Genomic DNA, 9,802 nt, shown 5'->3' with positions numbered 1-9,802 from the left:
GTGGTGGGCTTGGGAAGAAGCAGAGGCAGGAAATAAAATTTATCTCATTACAGTAGTGTTGCAGTGCCCTGTGCAGTGATCTTACATAGAAAGGCTTAGCCAAAGAGTTTATGCCTCTTGGGTCTAGCTACCTTCCCTGCACCCCTTCAGATGTTACCTAGTCTTGTGATTTTTCCCCCTCTTTCTCACTACTAGATATGTACATAGTATTGCATCGTTCTTCTCTTCACTGCCCTGGAGTCTCCTGGAACAGGACTTGGAGTCCTGCCCACCTCACAGAGGCACTCATCAAATGCCCGAGGATGTGGGTGGCTGGTGCATGTCTAGCTGGGTGCATGGAAAGGGGAGCCTGGGTGTGGTTGCAATCACCAGGAGGGATCAAGCTGGCTGTGCAGCTCAGACCCAGAGCGAGCCTGCTAGGGCCTGGGCTGGAAATGTTCTGGAGCCTGGAGGGCAGTCTGAAAGCCCTACTGGAAGGCTCGGTCTCCCTTGGCAGGTGATGAGGAGCAACGAGGTGTCTGTGCTAGGAGGAGATGATTTTGAGATGGCTTGGAAAGGTTTCTTTAGCAGTAGAGTGCAGAGGCTTTGTGAGGGGAAGGAGAGGCACTGTGTGGCCAGAGATGCTCCAGGTGACCAGAGGAAGCCAGTGTTGGTTGGAAGGGGGACAGGCTCAAAGACCTGGGAGAAAAGCATCTGGAGGATGATGAGGCAGATGCTGCTCTTATGAGGCTGTAGTTGAAGGATGGGGATTTTGAGATGCATAGATCAACCCACGCATCTATCCAATTGAACAGCCACACATCCATTCACCCTTACCCACCAATCTACCCACCCACCTATCCATCCAGTTACTCCGTCCATCCACCCATCTATTCATCCATCCATCCATCCACCCATCCATCCATCCATCCATCCATCCATCCATCCATCCACCCATCTATTAAAAAATCACTCATCCATTTATGCATCCATCATTCATCCATCCATCTGTTCACCCATCCACTTATCCATCCATCCATCCATCCATCCATCCATCCATCCATCCATCCATCCATCTCTTCACCCATCCACTTATCCATCCATCTATCCATTCACCAATCTATTCGTTTTCTCACCCATCCACTTATCTATCCATTCATTGAGGCAGTCATCTACTCATACACCGACCCATGTACTCACCCGTCCACACATATCTACCCATCCATCCACTCACTCACCCATCTATTTATTCATCCATTTATCCCTCCATCCATGGAGAGCTGCAGGCTGAAGAGGCAGGGGAGCTGCCAAAAGATTGCCTTGGAGCAGAGTTTCTAAGGATAGGGCTGCGGGGAAGCGCTTTAGAAAGGAACAGGGAAGGGTGAGCAGCACTGAGACAGTTTCAAAGAGGACCGGGGCCCTGGAAACTGCAGCAAGAGCTTCCCGGGGACTCTCACTGCTGCTCACTGAGCTGCTCACTGTTTAGGGACTGCTGACCAGAATGACCAGAGAGGGACACACTTGGCGAATTGTGGCCTGGTATTAAAGAGGGTGATGAGAGAGCGGAGGGGATGAGATCTGTCTTCAGCAGCTGAGGCAGGGAGAGTGGGACCAGCATATCCAAAAGGGGGAGCAGGGGGAGGGAGGAGGGACCGATGGCCGAGGCAGAAGGGGAGCAGTCCCACACAGAGTCACTAAATACTTGTGTAGAAATTCTGGGAAAGGGTGTGTGTGTGTGTGTGTGTGTGTGTGTGTGTGTAGAGGTGGGCAGCCACTGCCATTGGGGTTTGAGGATGGACAGATCTCGGTGGCTGAGGACAGCAGAACATTTAGAAGCTTAAGGAAGACCTTGATCTAGAACACCCTGGCTGAGACAGGGAGGGAAGGAAGAGATGCTGGAGCCGAGCCCTGGGGAGCTGTCCCTCTCTGGCCTCATCAGGCCTTTCTCTGGGCACCCCGGAGGCCCCACTGCACCCACATTTCTTTAGAGCAGGCTGTGAGCCCTCTGGACTCTCTCTCTGGCCGCCTCTGGGTTCAGGGCATCTGGGGTGCCGGCAGGATTCCCTGAGGAGGGAAGAGTGAGCAGGACCAAGACATGTTGGGGTGAAGGCATCAGGGAGCTGGCCAGGAAGTCTTTCCAGCGCCTGCGCAGACAGGAGCCAAAGCTTCGCTGCAACTTGACTCTTCATTCAATCCTGATTCTAACCAGGGGAGACCCCCCCCCCCCCCATAAACCAACATCTTGAGAGAAGGTAAAATGCCCTGGATGGGAAGGGCAGAGTGTGCCCTGGGGCTGCACGACGCAGGGGAATCAGGGTCAATCTTCTGCCCTGAGAAGATGAAAGATGACACTCGATGACTGAAAGATCACGCAGCACCCAGGCCCCAAGGGTTTGGGATCCAGCGCCCCTCTCGGCTGAGCCCCAGGAGCCAGACGTTGCGCTTCTGCAAGAGCACCACGAGGGGGAGCCCCGACCCCTCCTAGCGCCTTCCCAGCCCTCCCGCACAGCCTTGCAAGCAAAAGTTTTTCTTAAACTAACAATGCCAGCGTGAGGAGGTGCTCGCGCCTGATTGGACGGGGGAATTTTGCAGGTTTGATTCCTTGATTGGACAGGAGGTGTTAGGGGTGGGGAGAAAGCTGATGGTGGGGGATCCCGCTCCCTCCCCCGTCAGTCTGGCCGGCTCTGCCCTCCTGTAGGCTCAGCTGGAGCTGGCAATGTGACACTGGGACGCACACGCACCCGCGCGCTCTCCCCGGCTCGCACGCCCTCGCCCCCTCTCTCTCACTCACGCACGCACGCACACACCCACCGCTCCCATAAACACACACACACACATGCACACCCACACCCACGCGCGCCCGCACCGCCCCTCGCGCGCGCACTCCCGCCCACGCCCGCGCCGCGCTCCGGGGAGTCCGGTCCCAGCCCGCGCGCGAAAGGACACGGAGAAGCCCCCGGCGCCCGCCCCGCGCCGCCGCCGCCTGTCCGCGGGCTCGGCCTGGGGGCCGCGGGCCGGACATGGCCCCGGCTGGCCTGCTGCTGCTGCTGCTGCTGCTCCTGGCGTCCGCCGTGGCCGCGATGGAAGGTAACGAGCGCGCCCCCGGCCCGCGGCCGCCCCGGCTCCCGCCTCCCGGGCTGCGAGGGCGCCCCGGAGCCGGCTGCATTGCGGAGCGTCTCCCCGGGCGCGGGGTCCCCGCAGCCCCACCGGCCGCACCGCCTCTCCGGCCCCGCGCGCCCACTCCGCCGCTCCGGGCACTGCGCGCACTGGGCTCTGCCCCGAGCCCCGGCAGGTGGCCGCGGGACGAGGAGGGGGGCTGAGCGGGTGGGCCGGCCGTACTCCCTCCCCCGAGGGACAGCGTGTGTCCGGGAGCCTGCTGGCCCGGCTGGGGCAAGGGTGGACACCTTTGTCGCCGCCGGGGACGAGGGGCAGGGGGTGGGGTGGGGGGGGGACACTGGCCAGGGTCCGCGTTTCCGACACTGCCCAGGTTACTCCTCCAGCTCCGGGAGCGCTGGGCAGCGGCCGCATCCCGCTACTTCCGCGGCGGTGTCGCCCGTGGGGGGCTGAAAGCGCGCTCGGCTGCCGGGCCCGGCGCCTGGCACCACGGGGCGCACAGGGGCGCCCGCGAATCCCCGTGGGAAATCCCCGCCCGCTCCCCGCCCCCATCCCTCGTAGCCCCCCCTCCTCCCCGCGGGGAGTGCAGTTTGGAGTAGCCACCAGGGGGGAAAGCGACTACCCCGGGTGGAAGGTGGTTCGCTGCTTCGGCCCCGACCCCGGACCAGCCCGGTTCTGTTGGGCTCGGCTGGGCTCGTGCCTTCGCTTGCGTGTCCCGCGCGGGGCGAAACTCCGCGGGCAGCCCCCGAGCCCGAGGGACGCAGCTCCAGGCGCCGCATCCCGAGCCGAACCCGGAGCTCCCGCGCACTGGGCACCCTTTCCGCGTCAATCTGTTGTTAGTGGCTGCGGAGTGGAAACTCCCCCAAACACAGTGCTCAGCCCCCCCTGGTCCCTGGAGCCAGCGCGGTCCTTTTCGGAGTCAGGGAGAGGCTTTGGAAGGCCCTGGGGTGGGGCTAAGGAGCTCAGACTTCGGGCTGGGCCGAGCTGGGAGCCGGTGAGGTGACCAACGCCGGGAAGGCTCCAGCCTGCTATCCCCAAGGTGGCTTTTTGTCCGTGCCCCGCCTCCCCCTGCCCTTTAGGCTGCTGCCTTTGTGCCCAGGGGTTGCTCGTTGGCACGTGCTGGGACCAGAGAGAGTGCATGCAGCAGCCAGGGGCGGAGGGGCTTGGGGCTGACTTACTGGGGGGCAAGTGGAGTGAACGGTTGCAACAGACCTGCCAGGGGATGATGTTTCTTCCCCACCCCTCCAGGGGGGTATCCCGGGAGCATGGTGACAGGGTCGTTGACGTTGGACGGTGCAGCCACCCCCCCAATCTTGGTTGCGGCTCTAGGGCTGGGCAGCGAGGAGCACAAAGCTGTGCGCTTTGGAAGCCTTGTGTGGCCTGGAGGAAATTCCCCTCAAACCCTGGCTCGGGACCCCTGGCCCTGGGGAAGGTGCAGCCATTCTCAAGCGAAGCTGCTGTTGGCATCCATCTCTGCTGGTGAAGGGGTGGGGGGTGGGGCTCGTGCAGACAGAAAAGGTTGGGAGAGCAATTCCCTGGGAACGCTGGTGGCCGGGTGGCCGGCCGCTGCCTCCCAGGCCTGCCAGCCCCGGCTCCATTCCACTGGGCAGGAGCCTTTCTGGCCTGTGGGTCCAGTCCGCCGATTACTCGAGGCGGTGGACCCTATGGTCCTCCTCCCTGAGCAACCCCAGAAACTTTGCCAGTGGCCTGGCAGGAACGAGGAAAACCTGCCTCGTGGCTGCTCGTCCTCCCCGCAAGGGTTAAAAGAAACACCACATTCAGCAGAATATTAAAGCAGCCCCCTTGTCCGCGCTGCTCGGCGCACAGGGATCGTACACGCCATTCACGCCTGCCTCTCCTCGAATGAACGCAGCCTCGTCGCCGGCTCTCCACACCACGCTGCCTCCCGCCTCCTGGCTGGGCTGGGGCCAGCGTCATTCCGCTGGTGATGAGTGGAGGAATAATTATCAGAAAAGCCGATCAATGAGCTGCCTCTCAGACAGCGGAGCCCGCCCCGGCTGGTCTGTGGCTTGTCCCACCACTCACGCTCTCTTCTTTCCTCGAGGGTCTCTGCCTGTCCTCTGCCCTGCCTGGTGCCATGTTGGTGGAGCCTGAGCTCGCTGGGGCAGCAGCTTCCGGACCAGGCAGGTTCCTCCCCACCGCCCCCCACCCCACCAACCTGGCCATGCCAGGGTCAGTGCAGGCAACGTCTGGTGGGCTAGCAGATCTGGGGGTGGGGGGCCATCACCTGCTTTAAGGGGACATGTGGCATCTCCCAGAAAGGGGCTGGGCTTTCTGAGTGGAAGGTGGTTCGCTGCTTCGGTCCCAATCCCGGCCCGGCCCGGTTCTGTTGGGCTCGCCTGGGCTTGTGCCGTCCCCTCACTGGGGATCTGGGCAGGCAAAGGATGTCAACCCCAGGGGGTCCAGAGCCGGCTCTCCCCGTCTCGGGGCACAGCCCCACGGAGTTGGTGAACTTGCTGCTGGTGTCCTAGCAGGGGGATCCTGCTCAAGTGCTCCCAGCTGCACCCTTTGGGACTGGCCTGTCTTAGTGCTTCTGCAGCAGATGCAGGAGTGGGCAGTGGGACAGTGAGAAGAGGTCCCCCTGTCAGAGCCCTGAAGTCCCCAAGTGACCCTCACAGGCCTCTGGGGAAACACTGAGGACCCAAAGCATCCCCCGGAAGAACCTCGCGCCATACCCTTCGGCATGGCCTGCAGATGGGACTCGGGTGTGGGTTTGGGCTGAGAAAGGTGCTAGGGCTGGGGTGGTGAGTCATCGGGAGGAACAGCCCGTGTGTGGACAAGCTCCCGAGTTGCTGTGCCCGTGCGGTAGATGCCCCTGGGGCTGCAGAGAATTCCATCACATGCAGTTCTGTCTGCCACGGCTCCGGGGGACCCATCCCCAGCCCCGCTGGTCACAGCCATAGGTCAGTCATGATGGATGGCATCTGCTTGCTGTTCCCAAGTGTTTGCTGTAAGTGCAGGTACGGGGTTGGAGTCTGGGTCCCTCCTTGGGTCTTCACAAGCTTATAAGCAGGAGCAGGGGCGGATGATTAAAAGGAATGGTAGAGAAAGTGGATTAGAGACCATTCTGTCTGCCCACTGATTTTATTTTCGGTGCCTCATTGTGTAAAGGTGATTTCGACACCACATCTGTGGATCCCTGCATCACCCGCCCCCCCCCGCCCCCGCCCCCGGCCTTGGCCCTACCACAATCAATGAGTGCAGTAGGGATGGTGCGGCTCTGGGCAAGTGCTGGAGAGAAGTCGGTGATGTAGATCAATGGCGCAGGCTTGCTCCCAAGCCTGCCCAAACCTTCTGGATTGGCAGCACTGAACTGACCATAGTGTGGGACGGTCCAGCCCAGCCGCTCTTGCCGTCATGGCCAACGTCCACTCAGAGTCCCTCGCAAAGATGGGTCCTGACTTCCAAGCTATGCTGTATGTCTATGTGAGGCTCAGGCAGGGTGGGGGCACCCCCCGAGGGAGAGGCACAGCATAGCAGTTATCTAAATTCTAGCCTGGGAGAAGTTATATTTGAAAAAGCAAATTTGTCCAAAGAAGGAGTGTCAGAGGAGTGTGGCAGGGCCCTGGGTTTGGGTGTGGACACTGCCTGTGTCCCAGAAGGTCCAGCTCTTCAGGCTGGGAAAGGAGAAGCAAGATCAGTCAGGGTGGGGGAGAGGAGGTAGATGGGTGGGTTTTGTGGCTTTCTGACGTTCACACCTTGCAGCTGTGTCCCTCACAGTGTGGGGTCACAGAAGAGGAACCAGCATCACTCACATCCACCTGCGTGCCTCAAGCAATAAGGATGTGATAAGAGTCAGAATACCCGCCTGGGAGTCCATCTAAACAACCCTGCGGAGCTGGTTCCTGAGAGTTCTCGGTCATACCAGACCCACTTTCCCCTGGAACCTTTTCCAGCCTGGGCATCATTTTGGAAGGTGAAGGAGAGGAGGCACCGGGGCCTCTGGCTGGAGACTCCTGGCCTTTCCCTCTGGCTCAGTACATGGGGCTGGATCCTGAAAGTCTGCCTTCAGGCCTGGGAGGGGGTGATCCTGCACCCCTGCCCTCGGGAAGGCTTGGGAGGGGCTGCAGTGCATCCTGGCTGCGGTGCCACCTGGTTTCCCGAGCTTGCAGAAATGCAGCCAGGCCTCCTCAGGCCTCTCTGCTTCTTTCCAATCCAGAAATGGGGAGACAGATCCTGACCAGCTGAGTCACTTGCTGAGGTCCCCTGACATCTGCCACCCGACTTTGTGGGCCTTGATGAAGAAAGCTTCCTAGGAGCTGAGTCCTGGGGCAGGTGGGGAAGGGATGGCACTGCCACCTGACTGCTGATACTCGAGTTCCAGTAGGGGCCTCATCCCCTCCCCCAGCACCCAGCGGGCACGGACTAATGGCCTTTACTATGCCCCTCCCCCTCCGCCCCACCCTGCTCTCAGGGAAGAAGCCGGGCAGGTGGGTGTCCCCACTGGGTACCCCAATGCCATTGGGGGTGGTGGAGGGGGCACAGGGAGCCCTTCCCCGCCCCCACCCCCCTTGGAGGCACTGCTGTCCATCCTCCTCCCCCTCCTCCACACTGGCGATTTCAGAGCCTGACTAGTTCTCTCCCGTTTCTGCGTCTCCGAAGGTGGTGGGGACAGAGCCTTGGACGCCTGCCTTTCCGAGAAAATGACTCTAATAATAAAGTAACGCCCTGGGAGACATTTCATATTTAAAAGCACAATGTTGCTGAGGCCGTTCCTTGGCTCCTTCCAGATTCCACTGGGCCGATGGCGATGGGGGGGGGGCTGAGGGGGCGTCACTATTTATGCTCAGGGGCTCTGTTGGGGATCAGCAAGGGGTTGTCTGTCCCAGGTGGGCTCTGGCCGAGACTTCTCCCCGTCGCCCCACAGGCACGGGAGCATGAGGTGTGGCCAGTTTCTTCATCCCTGGTAGTTCACTGGGGGAGGGGTCCTCATGGGGGTGTCTCGGAGGCTGGGGGAGGGCTGCCCCAGCTGGGGAAGTAGCGGCAGCATCTCTGTCCTGGCATTCCACAGCTGGGGAGAGCCTGGTGTCTCTCAGTGACCCTAACTGCTCTCCAGGCACCCCGCCATGGTGGGGCTGCCAGTTACGGGGACAGGAGGGGGTGGACATGTCCCCTCGCAGTCCCTGTTCATGCTCCTCCTGGCGGGGTGAAGCCCCCAGCACCCGCGGGCTACACCATCAGTGACAGCTGCTCCTCCTGTGTCAGAGTTGACCCAGGCTGCCCGGGAAGGGACTGAATTTCGAGCATTGCCAGCACTCATCGCTGCACCTGAGACCCGCTCGCCCCACCTGCTTCCCAGCAGCCGCTGACGAAATGACCCCGTTGAATTTAACCTCTTGGCTCTGCCTCTCTGTCCCCCAGAGGAGGTGATAATGAGCAGAGAAACGGGCAGAAGGAGGTGGCCAGGATGGGAGCTGGGGCCCCACGCGGGAGCACTTGATTCTGGGGCCAGGGAAGCTCCGGGAAGCTGACAAGGGCCCCGCCTGGCTCCTGAGCTCCGACACGGGTTGGGGAGCAGAGCCCGAGAGCAGTTTTCCAGACGGGAAGAGACCGTCAGGGGCTCCTGTGGCTCAGGTGCCCACCGGGCCTTCCCAGGTGCTGCGGCTTCTAGCTGCATCTGTCCCGGGGTCCAAGTGTCCACGCTTCTGCCCACCCTTCCAACCTAGCCGGGCACTGAGGGCCTTGCTTGAGCTTGGGTTACTGCAGGAGCAGAGATTTACCCCAAAGTCACACTGCTTGAAGTTGGACAGCTCCCTGCTAATCTGCGAGTTCAGTTAGGGGGCTCGCATTGGCAGCCTGCCCTGTGTTCTGGACTGTTCTGCCCGGTTCGAGCAGAGGGACCCGGCAGAACCGTGGTTCTCCACTGTGGTCTCCACTCCGGGTGCCGACTCCAGGTTCTCCCCAACTCCCAGAACTGTGCCCCCAGCTGGGGATCGCCTCCCTGCACCCCCTCTTCCTGGGGGCTCCTGTCCCTGCTGCTGCCCCCATCTGTGGGTTTCCCTGGCTTCCTGTGGCTGCGTGTCCGAGTGACTCTTGCTTTTGGCGAGCGCCAGGGCTGAGCTTCTTGGAGTTGCACCCTGTGCATGGCTCTCTAAGGAGCTGTGTCTGGGGGGAGTGAAGTTACAGGCCCCCATGCTGTGGTGTCTGCCTGGGGAGCTGCTCCCCCCGCCCCCACCTGGCCATCCTGTCGGAGAGGAGGTGAATGCATCAGGTTTGAGAATCCCCGGGCCCCCCAGCTCACCACACAGGGGCCAGTGTCCTGGAGGGTGCGGCTGTAGGAGGCTTGAATAGAGAACCCCAAGTACCTGCGGGCGTCTCTGGCGACAGGGGGGCCCGGGAAAGTCTCTTATCTGGGCCAGGCAGCTGTGCGGGGCTAATTGTTCTCTTGTTCTCCTCTTGCTATTTTTCTATTTTTCCCCCAGCATATCCAGGTTAGGACCTTTGCCCTTGGCTTTCTCAGCGACGCTAAGGCTGGAGCTGGGGGATGTGCGGGCTGGGGGCGGGGATGGGAGGTGCCCATGTGGGGGGTGTCCTCTTGTGGCCCTTGCACCCTGGGCTGTAGAACATCAAGTGCTGGAAGCTTCAGGGTGGGGAAGAACTTAGTGTCAGTAGAAAACCTGCTGTGCTTGGGGTGGGTCCCCAGGGCCTGGGGAGGAGGGTGCTGGTTAGACCCCCTCTTTGGGTCTCA

General features: G+C 61.2%; 1 protein-coding gene across 2 annotated transcripts in view; it reads left to right on the top strand.

Moving 5' to 3' along the window:
* The first annotated feature begins 2,677 nt into the window (after nt 1-2,677).
* EPHB1 (EPH receptor B1) overlaps nt 2,678-9,802 on the top strand; it is a 390,176-nt gene continuing 383,051 nt past the window's right edge. Inside the window, exon 1 of one of the 2 annotated variants that reach the window (XM_055127967.1) lies at nt 2,678-3,066. In XM_055127967.1, coding sequence (XP_054983942.1) covers nt 2,816-3,066 — 251 coding nt within the window. In that variant the 5' untranslated portion in view covers nt 2,678-2,815. The remainder of the gene's footprint in view (nt 3,067-9,802) is intronic. The other variant, XM_055127966.1, reaches the window with a different exon arrangement.

Source organism: Sorex araneus, chromosome 2, assembly GCF_027595985.1.
Source record: "Sorex araneus isolate mSorAra2 chromosome 2, mSorAra2.pri, whole genome shotgun sequence".
Lineage (NCBI taxonomy): Eukaryota > Metazoa > Chordata > Mammalia > Eulipotyphla > Soricidae > Sorex > Sorex araneus.
The sequence above is the reverse complement of the archived record's forward strand: the minus strand, read 5'-3'. Positions and strand labels throughout refer to the sequence as shown.